The following is a 14598-nucleotide window of genomic DNA, read 5'->3' as shown; positions in this document are numbered from 1 at the left end:
GGTCTGTGGGGGGGTGGTGTGGGGTCGTTCTGCAGCTCTTCTGTTGAATTGCTCTACTCTGGCACGCTACTGACTTGGAAGACCTGACTTCCTTGGGTGTATCGTGTGTTCTCATTTAGGCACAAATGGACAATACAAACCATAGAGTACCATCTAGACACCTGTTCTGATTGACATGGGCTGTGTCTTGCCGGAGCCAACCCCCACCGTCCCCCCCCCCCACCCCTCTGCTCTACTTGGGCTAGCAAAGTTATGTATAAAATGGCGTTGCCGTGTAAAAAAAGAAAGATCACCTGTGGAGCAAAAAATAGCAGCATTTTTAGCAGCTTTTAAATTAATATGCATACCCACAATTCACTGCTCGGTCGGTCTGAGCTTGAGGTAAACTTCCACCTATGGCTGCTGGGTGGTGCTTTGACAGGTGAGGCTTGTTAAAAGAAATTACTTTTATACTCTAGTTAGGAAAGTAGTACAGCTTTTCCTCCTCTCATCCAACTTTGTGCGACCTAGTGTTTCAGATACTATTTCGATGTAGCAGTGTTTTTAAAAAAGTTTTTATATAAAGGTTGCAGTAATATATATATTTTAATTCTAAAACCGATATCTTTTTGTAATCCATATTTCTTTGAACTTGGATATCTTTTTGTAATCCATATTTCTTTGCACTTAGGTATTGTAACACATTAAAGTTGTCGTACCTTTAAAAATCCTCTTCACAGCTGTCCATAATATCAGAGCTCCATCCTGTGTTTTGAATATATCCATGGAGCTGCGTGGGTGTAAGCACAGGGGCAGAGTCTTGTGTCTATTTTCTATTTTTTTTTTATTGGTAGCCTTTCTACTCCCCTTTTTGTTTTTGGGATTTTTTTTTTGGTAGGGTGGCGACCCATCTTTAGCTTGCTGATGTTATTTCTGTACATACTCTCACAAAGATTCTATATAATGGCCATACACAAACATTAGGGGAAAAAAACAGTAATGCAACTATTGGGGCTGTTCTTCGGAATAAACTGCTGTCGGTACTTTGCGAGATTGCCTGTGACATTTTCCCACATGCCCTTTTGCAGCCAAACGATCGTTCTGCACAGAGGCCTGCGAGGTCTGCAGCGCATATGTTCACATGTGCAAACTAGCTGACCTGCCCAGCGAGCATAACACTGTGCCCCTGATTGGGGTGATCTTGAGGACACTAGTTTTTTACGGTGGTTAAACTGCTCTTTCTCAAAGACCGGGGGGGGGTGCCCTGGTGCAAACCTGGAAATGAACCCACACGTTCCAGCCTTTGGCGGTAGGCCATGCCCCACCCGTGTGGGCCCTTCACCCAGCTCTTCACATTCTGCAGTTCACATAGTAGCTGTGTTGACCCCTGAAGAAACTCCTCTATTTAGCGAAGATGAGGAATCTCTGCTCGTGCATTGAGTATTGTGTTCTCCGATACCATGTTTTTGCAGTAAGCGCAAAACGTAGTAAAATGGTTCAAGTATTTGAACATTCTGAGCATCGTGCGCAAAATGTTGACTACAGTCTGGGTTATTTGTTCTTGTGGGGTGACCGTGAAGTCATGGCTGATGATCATCATAGCATGTTTTCTTTAATGTGTTTTAGGGAGATTTGGGCCCTTTTAATCCCGGTTTACCAGTGGATGTTCCTGTTTGGTTGGCTATTAATCTGAAACAGCGACAGAAGTGCCGGATCATTCCACCAGAATGGATGGACATCGGTATGTAAAAATGTTTCTTCCGCAAGGAACGTCAATATTGTTTTTATTTCCTCTCTCCACTCTTCCTCCCACCACCTTTTGCACCTATCTTCTGGGCTGCCAAAGTAGACGGTTTGGACCTCCAGTTAAGGCGCTCCTTACATGCTTTTTCAGCTCTCAAATTTATGACTCACCTCTGTGAGCTTCCCAGCCTGTAAGGTGGCAGCCACCCAACCCATCTAAAACAAATTAATCTACTGACACGAACAACCCAGCTTACCATTGCCTGGTCTGATTTCATCATCACTACTCTAAAATTCTGTAGCTTGAGTGGGTCAAATGCATCACAGCTTTCTTTGCCCAAGCGAAAACTGACACCCTCCAAGTCCAGATCAATAGGTCCACTGACTGCACTCACCCACGTGTCTCGCTTTCTTTCTAATATCTGTTAATCACAGCAAACTTTCTTCCATTCTTATCCTCCTCGATTTCTTGGCTGGGTTTGACTCTGTCGCTCATCTTTCTCTTCTGCGCTTTATTGTACCATGACATCCAGGAAAAGTTCCTCACCTGACTTGTCCCTACACCTTTGTCCACTCCTTCTCCATCTCCTGCGACACGATTGTCCTCTGCAGGTTGGACTACTACCCCAGGCTCCTTATGTAATTTACCCCTCTATTGACACTTAATTAGGTACTTATCTTTGCTTTCTGTATTTACATTTTTATAAAGCGCGAACCAAGGGCATCTTGATGCTGAAGGAGAGACCGATGAAAGATAAAAGATATTATGCGCTAAACAGTGAAGTCTTGCTTCCTGAATCTGAGAAGAATGGAAACCTCGCGCAGTGGCTGAAAAAGGGAGTTCCAAAGCCTAGGCGCCAAGACAGAAAATGAGCGGCCTCCCATTCTAATCTTACAAAAGCGTGGGACCTTTGGGAGGTTTTTGGCATTTGAGCGTAACCTACGAGATGGTGCATAGGCCGTACGTTTGGAGCTCAGAAAGGAAGGTCCTGTTGAGTGGACAGCATGGTGGACAATACATAAGATCTTTAAATCTATCCGCTTTCTAACTGGCAGCCACTGGAGCTCAGTAAGGAGCTTGGCCGACTGAGCCAGTTTTGCAGCACCTAGTGCTACCCGGGCTGCTGTGGGCTGGAGAATTTGGAGTCTCTGAAGTAAAAAATCTGGCTGCCCTAAATAGATTCCGTTGCAATAATCCGTCGAGCCCATAATTGCAGAAGTAATGACTTGGGCACAACATATAGGTGGAAGAAAAGGCAAAACATGTCTAACACTTTCAGTCTAAAGAACCCTGCACTACAGACTGAAGCGACCTGGGCCTCACAAGAGCTAGAGGGAGAACATTTAGGGCCTGATTCATGGAACATTTTCCTAATCCCAAGACTTTCACCAGAGTGTCAGGGGCCGGGCTAGCACCAAGCGACTCGGGCCAAAATTGCAAGTTCCAAAAAGGCCCAGGATTGGATGTGCCAATCACCATGACTTCGGTCTTGGTGCCATTCAATTTTAGTAGATTATCCGCCATCCTTAGTGCTGAGAGGCACTCCTTAAGTTTGGGTGAGGGGGAGGGGGGGTTTGAGGACAGTGAGCCGGTGCAGAAAATCAGCCGAGTGTCGTTCCGCAAATGTATAGAATCGAACACATACGAAGAAATTAAGTGTGCAAGAGGACGTAAATCGAGGGACACCACAAGATATGACCGTGGGGGGTAGATGTGAACGGGAAAAGAGACTGCATCCGTTCTTTAAGAAAAGAGGTGACCCATTATAAAGGGGCACCTACTAAACCTCTTAGTTTAAGACGTTGGACATGAACGTCATGGTCCATCGTATCGAATGCCTCTCCTTAGTATCCTTGACCCTCTCCTACAGCAGGCCCTTTGCCTCCATGCAAAGTGGCTCTCTGTGTAGTACTGTTGACCATTCAAATGATTTCTTCTCTTCTTTAAAGGCATACATGGATTATCCCACCTGCTGATCCCTCTATTCTACCAGCTCCGTCATCCGCTACCCTCCTCCTCCAAAATCTGCCATCCCAAGCACTACGCCACCTTTGTTTGTTGCTCATCCACTCTGAACCTTCTCCCATTCTTTTACCCTCTTTGCTCCCTACCACTGGAACTCCTTACTCCAGAGATTGGGAGTACAGCACCTGTTCAGATGACTGCTTCAAAAAAGCAACACCACACTTTTTTCATTTGTTTTGGTGTCAGATTGTCCAAGGTCTGGGTAAAAGACGGTGCATATTGTCATTTTAAACTGCTAGCTGACGTTGTGACCTTTGCATCATGTTATGTCCTGTGTGCACATTTTTGAACTGGTCCTGCAAGAAGAAGCCTTCACAATGTTCTGCATCCGTGTTCTGTTCTCATACATAGATCAAATGGTTGTTACTAACGTTCCTGGATAAATTAATTATTCCTACTGAATATGTATGAAAATGATCCTTCGGGTACATGAAAGGATGGGAAAACACAACTGGGGAAATTTTACAGGAAGACTGGGAAAGGCTTTGGAGTGACCTCCCCTAACTCACACGGGCAATACAAATAAGAGAAATTTGGTACAAGCCCATGGTTCAGTGGCACTAAACTCTGCATGACTACATAAAATCAGAGCAGACTCATCTCAAAGTTGCTGGAGAGAGTGCAGGGTGTGGGTTACGGGTGACTGTGCCCATATTTGGTGGAACTGTCAGTCCTAACGGAGTTCTGGGTTGCAGTGAATGAAGATCTTCGGCACTCGGATTAAAAGGGATATCCGAGTGTGATGCTGGAAATGCATCTGAGGGACAGGGCCTCTGAATCCTTGTCCTTTTTCTGTTTTTACCGTGTGTTCTGTCATGTTTTCTGCCCAGGAGTCCATGAGGGACTCCTGGCAGTGCAGCTCTCTTTTGGTTTGGTGAACAGACCCATGGGATACCCTTATGGCACCCATGGGTAGGGGTACAACCCTGTGCCCCTAGTGTATGTTTTTGGGCACCTGTGGGTGGCCCACAGAGCAGGGTATGGGCTGGTGGCAGCTCCATGCTGAACTTGACAGGTGCTCTAGGTATCCTCCATTTTGGGATACCCAGGCCCTGCCATTGGGATCAGTTGATTCCTGATAGAGACAAGATGGCCCCTGCGGCCTCTTGCTTTCTATTGCCTGTTGTCTTGTTTTTCCCAAAGTCCTGGGAAGCCCTGACTCTGTCCCTTCCCCCTGACTGGCTGTTGGGTGGAAGATCCATCTATGGTGTTGTTGTGAAGGCCCAGCTAGACTGACTGGAGCCTTCCCAGTGACTGTATGTTATGGGTACCTCCTGTGGGTGGGACCTGGGTGAATGGAGTGGGTGACCAATATACACTCCTTGTTGTGGTTGTCTGGTTTCTGGCATATGAGACAAAGACTGAGACAGCCCTGCCCGAAACTGGCCTGAATGCAGTGTGTAGTGTTGAATGGCTGGGTACTTGTCCCAATCCACATTCCTTGTTGTGAGTGTCTGAAAGGGAGGAGTGTGGCCTGAATGCACTGTGTGCCTGATTGGCTGACTGACTGCATGAATGCCCTTCTGTGTGATTGGCTGCTGTGTGTGTGCCAGCAGTGTGGATGAGAGACAGAATAGTATATCTGGGGACCTCTCACCACTGGAAATTGTTCAGAAGCGTTCAGAAGCTGAGTCTCCACTCAAGAGTAACTGGATTTGCTGATCCTCGATGTCCAGCTGGAAGAAGAAGACTTGCTGCTGCATTTGCTTCGACAGATCTGAAGGTTGCCGAATTCGTCGAGGACTGATCCGAGAGAGGACCTGGTAAGGCGCCCTCTTCCCGTGCTCCGAGGGACCATCGAGCACTGCTGAATCTTCGCCGAAGCGCTCTGGAAGTCAGACCCTCGAAAGGCTGCCGACCAGAGACGGGACCGCCGAGGAGATCGAAGTGAAGCACCCGGACCTCGACGCTGTCGAAGTCCATTGCCGTCGACCAGGGTTCGCAGGTCTGTGTAACCGCTGGAGGCCCGTCGAAGTTGTGTTGCCCAGCCGTGGGAACCACTTGACGCCGTGCCGCCGATGACCGGAGCCGTCCGCTCCTTTGCCTAAGAACATTCAATCGAAGGACTCCATCGACCGCATCGTCGACCGCTTATCCTGCCGGAGAAAGTCGAGGACGACCAACGCGCCGAGGAGAAACCTGCCGGTGGGTTTCCCGCCACCCAACGACCTCAAAAGACTCGGACGACCCGACGCCCTTGCTGGGCTCCCGTCTCTACAATCTTTGCGGTCCAGAACTATTGTCATCGAGGTGCCCCGCACACCTTCGCCTTGCAGGACCCCGACGCCGACGAGCACCGCTCGGGCGGAGCTGCCGCCTCTTCGACATCGTTCTACCTCGTTGTCGACGGACGTTCGACGCCCCGTGCCTCCCGCTTGAAAGGGAAGGCATTCAAGAAGGGCCGTCGATTCCCCGTCGCCGAACCCCGAGGTCTTCGACGCTTCTCGACGCCTCTCGACGATCCGTGACTCCTGCTTTAAAGGGGGTCATTCAAGAAGGATCTGTCGACGCCTCTTCGAAGAACTCGACTCCACCAGGTACATTGGGGGGGTAAAAACATTGCAGGAGAGAATAAGACTATTGAACAATATATGGACTGGGCTTGTGTCATATCCCTTTATTTTACAGGTTGCCCAGGTGGGGGGATCTCCACACAGAACTGTGTCCAGTAGCGAGGGCCAGTATTCTGCCTATTGTTTCAACCCTCTGTTATCTCTCCTCTCTCTATTGCTGGTTACCTTCTTATTGATCTGTGTGCCATTTTAACAGTATTGTGAATGCACTTTAATGAGGTCTAATATTAGTGGTACCACTTTAGAATTGTAGATATTTACCATTATTGATCTTCCTGAGCACAAAGTGCGTTATTGTGATAAGTGTACATAACCTTTGAATATTAATTATATAAAGACTGTGTTTTCAGTAATACAGTGTGTGGACATTCCTTTGTGGGGGCTTGGGGGATACACTGTACTTAAGAACCAGCCTGCATCACCTCCTGAGAAGCTAGGCCTTGATTGCTCGTCCATAGCTACCGTAATCGAGAATCTTGGCTGGGGTCTTCTGTGCCTCTCCTCTACCATATAGAGAGCGGAAGTACCGACCCCCCCCCCAGCGGTCTTGACACGCTGGTGGCAGCGGTGGGATGCTTATGGTTTTAAGACTCAGTGTATAACCGTGCCACTTACAAAATATCCGCACTTTATTAGATTAAGGTTTGGGTGTGTACCAAATAACTGCATTACAGGCAATGGAGCCCATTGCAAATGGTAAATTGACTCGGATGAGCTTAGAGGCTCTCCAGAGTGCTTGTGAAGCCAGGGAGTTAGACTTTGTGGATAAGTCTAGGGCTGAGCTGATAGCTGCCCTGGTGGACTACCAGACTGATGGTGAAACCCTTGATGAAGGGGGGGGATGCAACCAGTGAGGACTCTGCCCCTGGGGTTGTTGCTGAATCTTTTTCTGGGAATGCCACCATTCCTGCTGCCTCTGTTCCAAACCCCAGCAATTCCATGGAACTTGAGTTATTAAGGATGAAATTGGCCTTTGAATATCGCAAGTTGGAAGTAGAAGCTGAGCTTAAGAAAGAGGAGCTGGCACAGCAAGTGGAACTCAAGAATAGGGATCTTGCGCTCAAAGACAAGGACACTGAATGTCAGAGAATCCAGCTAGAGAGAGCTAGAGTGGAGACTTCAGCTAGACCAATTGAGAGTGGCAGGTCCCCAGCCACCAAGTTTATGAAAGATTTGGTTGGTGTGTTTGTGGAGGGTTCAGATATCCTCCAATGGATTGAAGCGTTTGAAATGGCTTGTGCAATTCATGATGTAGATAAAAGAGATTGGGCTAAGTGTTTGTTAAGCAGAGTGCCTCAAACTGGATATGACTGTATTCTGAAGCTGAGTGTGGAAGAAAGGGGTCAGTATGAGTGTATGAAGTCTGCTTTGATTGCCAAGTTTGGCAAGACACCTACCCAATACCTTAAAAGGTTCAGGGATTTTAAGAAAAGAGAGAATGTGTCTTGGGTTGACTGGGTGAGTACTGCGCACATGAACATGATGGGGTGGATTGATGGTTACAAGGTGAAAACTTTTGTTGAGTTGTCCCACCTCTTGTTTTTTGAGCATTTTTCTGAAGCCTGTTCACCAGAGCTGCGTCAGTATGTGGCTGACCAGAACATTTTGGACCCCTTTAAGCTGGCTAGGTTGGCTGACAAGTGGGTCTCCCACCGGGTGTCCCCTAAGGACTCCAGTGGGAAGGACAAGGACAAAGAAAAGGGGACCTCTCAGAAAGCTGAGGAGTCCCAAAAGCAATCACAGTCGGGTAAACCAAAACCTTCCTCTCCGAAGACCCAAAAATCTAGTGGGGATAAGTCCTCTGTGGGTGGGAATAAGAGTAGTGGTCCACCTGCTGCAAAGCAGGTTCCCAGCGGTTCCAGTACCGTACCCCGCACTCCTGGCACTTGTTGGGATTGTGGGGCTCTGGATCACAAAAGGGGTGACCCCAAGTGTAAAGGTAAGGCACTTGGAGTACAGGCTGTCAGCCTGACCTACCCTTACCCCGTGTCTGAGGTGGAGGCCACTGTCCTCCCCTCCTCTACAGGAATCACATTTGGTGCTCCGGTAGAGATTTCCTTAGTGTCCCTTGGGGCCTGGGACCAGTACGCAGAAGTACTGGCAACTATCCCGCAGAACACCCGTAGGTTTTTGAGAAGTGTCCTCTTGAATGACCAGCCTTCTACTGGTTTGAGAGACACTGGGGCAAGCATGACAGTGGTGGACAGGACCCTGCTCAAGCCAGAGGACTATGTAGGTGCTCCTCCGAGAACCACCAGGTTAGCTGGTGGGCCTCCCAAATTATCGCCTGTAGCCCTAGTCACACTCATGATTGGAGACAAAACAGCAAAGCTTCCTGTCCTGGTTCAGGACAATGTCCCTGCTAACATTCTGTTAGGAAATGATCTAGTAGAGTTGGGGTTGATCTCGGATGGTCTTCCCCGGACTGCTGCTGCAGTCACTAGGTCACAGGTGACACCGGGTCTGGCTGTGAGTCCGGTACCCGAGCCAAAGGCGAGGCCTAAGGCACGAAGAAGGAAGACCAAGAAGGCCGCCTCTGTGGAGGGAGCACCTTCTCTTCCTGCTGCACCCATTGGGATCCATGCTCCGGACGGGCTGGGTCCAGTGGAAAACCCAAACTCAACTCCTGTGGGAGAAGAGACAGAAGACTCTCCTGTGGGAGAGGTTCTCAACCCGGAGGATCATCCCGACCTTCAATGCTTGTTAGCTGAAGGGGGACCCTCCCGGGCAGACTTCTGTAAGGGACAGAGAGAGTGCCACTCTCTCGAGGGACTGAGGAAACAGGCCCTGTCCCAGGCACAAGGAGAAGTGCCTAAGACATTCCGGATTTATTGGGAGGGTGAGCTCCTTGTTAGTGAGCCCACTAAGCCGGAACCTGGTGCCCGCAAGAGGTTGGTGGTACCCCAGGTTTACAGGCCCTTCCTACTGCAGTTGGCGCATGAGGTGCCCTTGGCTGGTCATCTTGGGACTAAGAAGACTAAGCAGAGGCTCTCTGCCCATTTCTACTGGCCACGGATGGGAGTAGAGGTGGAGTCCCACTGCAAGACCTGCCCCACTTGTCAGTTGTCTGGCAAGACTGGAGGCAGGGTCATTGCCCCACTGCAGCCATTACCAGTGGTTGGCACACCATTTGAGAGGGTGGGCATCGACATCGTCGGTCCCCTTGACCCTCCCACTTCAGGTGGACATCGGTTCATCCTGGTCTTGGTAGATCATGCCACCAGGTACCCTGAGGCAATACCCCTTCGGACTGTTACTGCCAAGGTGGTTGCCAGGGCTCTCCTGGGCATTTTCACCCGTGTTGGATTCCCCAAGGAGGTTGTCTCTGACAGAGGATCCAACTTCATGTCTAGTTACATGAAAACCATGTGGAAAGAGTGCGGGGTAACCTACAAGTTCTCCACCTCTTACCACCCTCAGACCAATGGTCTGGTTGAGAGATTTAACAAAACTCTCAAGGGCATGATAGGTGCTTTGGAAGAGCCCCTAAGGAGGAAATGGGATCTCCTCCTGCCATGCCTGCTGTTTGCTTACAGAGAGGTACCTCAAGAGGGTGTTGGTTTCAGCCCCTTTGAGTTACTCTTTGGACATCCTGTGAGGGGGCCCCTCGCCTTGATCAGAGAAGGCTTGGAAGCCACCCCTCCCGGTCCCGCCAAGCAAGTGGGGGACTATGTGTTAGGCCTCCGGCGGAGGATGACACAAATGATGGGTCAGGCAACAGCAAATCTCAAGGCCAGCCAGGAATTGAACAAGTACTGGCATGACCTGAAAGCTTCGCAAGTGGATTGGACTCCGGGACAGGAAATCCTTGTGATGGAGCCTACCAAGCCTAGAGCTTTGGCAGACAAGTGGACTGGACCCTTCAGGATCATCTCCAAGATGGGCGAAGTCAATTATCTGGTTGACATGGGAGCCTCTGGGGTAGCCCCCCAGGTATTCCATGTCAACAGGCTCAAGCCTTTCCACAGGCGAGCAGAGGTCTCATGTCTCTTGCTAGCTTCAGGGCAAGAGGAGGATGAGAGTGAGCCCCTTCCTGATTTGCTGCATAGCAACCCTCAGGATGGCTCAGTGGAGGGAGTACAACTCTCTCCAGATTTGACAACAGAGCAGCAGAGGGCCTGCAGGGCTTTGCTCCAGCAGTATGCCTCTCTGTTTTCACTGACACCGGGCCTTACACCGTGGTGTAAGCACGAAATTGACACTGGTGACAGTGTGCCTGTCAAAAGCAGGAGCTATCGTATGTCAGATACCGTCAAAAACCACATCCAGGCTGAGGTCGCCAAGATGTTGGATCTGGGTGTTATTGAACCCTCAACCAGTCCCTGGTCCAGTCCAGTGGTCCTTGTCCCCAAGGCAAGTTCCCAGGCGGGTACCAAGGATTGGAGGTTCTGTGTGGACTACCGAGGAGTCAATGCCGTCACCAAAACTGACGCACACCCATTGCCCCGGGCTGATGAGCTCGTGGACACTATAGGTGCTGCCAAATTTGTGAGCACCTTTGACCTTACCTCAGGCTATTGGCAAATAGCTCTGACGGACCATGCCAAGGAAAAGACGGCATTCTCCACACCTGAGGGACTCTACCAGTTTAGGGTCATGCCCTTTGGGTTGAAGAATGCCCCTGCCACCTTCCAGAGATTGGTCAATCATGCGCTCAGTGGGCTGGAAGCCTTTTGTGTGGCTTACTTAGACGACGTTGCCGTCTACAGTTCCACCTGGGAAGAGCATTTGACACATCTGGATAAGGTGTTGCAGGCCTTGAAAAGGGCTAACCTCACTATCAAGGCTACCAAGTGCCAGATAGCTCAGGGGAAAGTTACCTATCTTGGTCATGAGGTAGGAGGGGGTCAAATCCAACCTCTCTCCAGTAAAGTACGGGATGTACAGAACTGGGAGACTCCCACTACTCAAACCAAGGTGAGAGCCTTTTTGGGCCTCACTGGGTACTATCGCAATTTCATGGCAGACTATGGAACCATAGCTGCACCCCTGACAGCTCTAACTTCACCCAAACAGCCTAGGAAGGTTAATTGGACTGAAGACTGTCGGAGGGCCTTTGATGGCTTGAAAGAAAGTCTGTGTAGGGCACCTGTGTTGAGTGCGCCTGACTACAGCCGACCCTTTATCGTCCAGACGGATGCCTGCGACACCGGAATTGGAGCTGTCTTGTCCCAGTTAGATGACAAAGGGAGAGAACATCCTATCATATTCATCAGTAGACAACTCACGGGTAGAGAACTCAGGTGGGCTACTGTTGAAAAGGAATGTTTTAGTATAGTTTGGAGCCTTAGGCGTTTTAGGCCCTACCTTACGGGGTCCACCTTCAAGGTCCAAACAGATCATAAGCCCCTGAAGTGGCTTATGCAGATGAAGGGTGAGAATCCGAAATTGCTCAGGTGGTCGATTAGCCTACAAGGGCTAGACTTCACCATAGAGCACAGACCAGGGAAGAGTCACGATAATGCAGATGGCCTTTCCAGAAGGTATGTTGACCGTCTGGATGAGGGTGTCTATCCCGTGGGAGATTAGACACCCTCCACCTCAGTCTGGGGGGGGGCGACTGTGATGCTGGAAATGCATCTGAGGGACAGGGCCTCTGAATCCTTGTCCTTTTTCTGTTTTTACCGTGTGTTCTGTCATGTTTTCTGCCCAGGAGTCCATGAGGGACTCCTGGCAGTGCAGCTCTCTCTTTTGGTTTGGTGAACAGACCCATGGGATACCCTTATGGCACCCATGGGTAGGGGTACAACCCTGTGCCCCTAGTGTATGTTTTTGGGCACCTGTGGGTGGCCCACAGAGCAGGGTATGGGCTGGTGGCAGCTCCATGCTGAACTTGACAGGTGCTCTAGGTATCCTCCATTTTGGGATACCCAGGCCCTGCCATTGGGATCAGTTGATTCCTGATAGAGACAAGATGGCCCCTGCGGCCTCTTGCTTTCTATTGCCTGTTGTCTTGTTTTTCCCAAAGTCCTGGGAAGCCCTGACTCTGTCCCTTCCCCCTGACTGGCTGTTGGGTGGAAGTTCCATCTATGGTGTTGTTGTGAAGGCCCAGCTAGACTGACTGGAGCCTTCCCAGTGACTGTATGTTATGGGTACCTCCTGTGGGTGGGACCTGGGTGAATGGAGTGGGTGACCAATATACACTCCTTGTTGTGGTTGTCTGGTTTCTGGCATATGAGACAAAGACTGAGACAGCCCTGCCCGAAACTGGCCTGAATGCAGTGTGTAGTGTTGAATGGCTGGGTACTTGTCCCAATCCACATTCCTTGTTGTGAGTGTCTGAAAGGGAGGAGTGTGGCCTGAATGCACTGTGTGCCTGATTGGCTGACTGACTGCATGAATGCCCTTCTGTGTGATTGGCTGCTGTGTGTGTGCCAGCAGTGTGGATGAGAGACAGAATAGTATATCTGGGGACCTCTCACCACTGGAAATTGTTCAGAAGCGTTCAGAAGCTGAGTCTCCACTCAAGAGTAACTGGATTTGCTGATCCTCGATGTCCAGCTGGAAGAAGAAGACTTGCTGCTGCATTTGCTTCGACAGATCTGAAGGTTGCCGAATTCGTCGAGGACTGATCCGAGAGAGGACCTGGTAAGGCGCCCTCTTCCCGTGCTCCGAGGGACCATCGAGCACCGCTGAATCTTCGCCGAAGCGCTCTGGAAGTCAGACCCTCGAAAGGCTGCCGACCCGAGACGGGACCGCCGAGGAGATCGAAGTGAAGCACCCGGACCTCGACGCTGTCGAAGTCCATTGCCGTCGACCAGGGTTCGCAGGTCTGTGTAACCGCTGGAGGCCCGTCGAAGTTGTGTTGCCCAGCCGTGGGAACCACTTGACGCCGTGCCGCCGATGACCGGAGCCGTCCGCTCCTTTGCCTAAGAACATTCAATCGAAGGACTCCATCGACCGCATCGTCGACCGCTTATCCTGCCGGAGAAAGTCGAGGACGACCAACGCGCCGAGGAGAAACCTGCCGGTGGGTTTCCCGCCACCCAACGACCTCAAAAGACTCGGACGACCCGACGCCCTTGCTGGGCTCCCGTCTCTACAATCTTTGCGGTCCAGAACTATTGTCATCGAGGTGCCCCGCACACCTTCGCCTTGCAGGACGCCGACGCCCCGACGCCGACGAGCACCGCTCGGGCGGAGCTGCCGCCTCTTCGACATCGTTCTACCTCGTTGTCGACGGACGTTCGACGCCCCGTGCCTCCCGCTTGAAAGGGAAGGCATTCAAGAAGGGCCGTCGATTCCCCGTCGCCGAACCCCGAGGTCTTCGACGCTTCTCGACGCCTCTCGACGATCCGTGACTCCTGCTTTAAAGGGGGTCATTCAAGAAGGATCTGTCGACGCCTCTTCGAAGAACTCGACTCCACCAGGTACATTGGGGGGGTAAAAACATTGCAGGAGAGAATAAGACTATTGAACAATATATGGACTGGGCTTGTGTCATATCCCTTTATTTTACAGGTTGCCCAGGTGGGGGGATCTCCACACAGAACTGTGTCCAGTAGCGAGGGCCAGTATTCTGCCTATTGTTTCAACCCTCTGTTATCTCTCCTCTCTCTATTGCTGGTTACCTTCTTATTGATCTGTGTGCCATTTTAACAGTATTGTGAATGCACTTTAATGAGGTCTAATATTAGTGGTACCACTTTAGAATTGTAGATATTTACCATTATTGATCTTCCTGAGCACAAAGTGCGTTATTGTGATAAGTGTACATAACCTTTGAATATTAATTATATAAAGACTGTGTTTTCAGTAATACAGTGTGTGGACATTCCTTTGTGGGGGCTTGGGGGATACACTGTACTTAAGAACCAGCCTGCATCACCTCCTGAGAAGCTAGGCCTTGATTGCTCGTCCATAGCTACCGTAATCGAGAATCTTGGCTGGGGTCTTCTGTGCCTCTCCTCTACCATATAGAGAGCGGAAGTACAGACCCCCCCCCAGCGGTCTTGACACCGAGTATGCTTGTTGGGTCTTTATGATTCAGAGAGTGGGTCATGGCCAAGGCGCAAGGCATATACAATAGTGAATCTGGTGGCTCCCATAGCACAGAAATGCATCGCACAAGTCTGGAGCGATCGAATGGGTCATGTATTCACTCCAGGGGGATTACGCCAAGTTTGTGACTGAATGGGAATTTTTCATAACCTTCCTACATGACTATTTTAATGAACCATATTGCCTTCAGAGATTACGCATTTTGTGAATTAACTGAACTAGTAACCCACAAGACTGGCCTATGCAGCAGCCGCAGCTCTTGCGGAAAGTGGGGTG

General features: G+C 50.1%; 1 protein-coding gene across 1 annotated transcript in view; it reads left to right on the top strand.

The window, feature by feature from the left end:
• The window catches only part of GINS2 (GINS complex subunit 2), a 77414-nt gene that overhangs the window by 16813 nt on the left and 46003 nt on the right, over window positions 1-14598 (top strand). Inside the window, exon 2 of the mRNA XM_069636415.1 lies at window positions 1606-1720. Within this exon, the coding sequence (XP_069492516.1) occupies window positions 1606-1720 (115 nt within the window). The remainder of the gene's footprint in view (window positions 1-1605; window positions 1721-14598) is intronic.

The sequence above is a fragment of the Ambystoma mexicanum genome, chromosome 1q, assembly GCF_040938575.1.
Source record: "Ambystoma mexicanum isolate Mex_15411 chromosome 1q, UKY_AmexF1_1, whole genome shotgun sequence".
Taxonomy (NCBI): domain Eukaryota; kingdom Metazoa; phylum Chordata; class Amphibia; order Caudata; family Ambystomatidae; genus Ambystoma; species Ambystoma mexicanum.
This window is presented reverse-complemented; position numbering and strand designations above follow the sequence as displayed.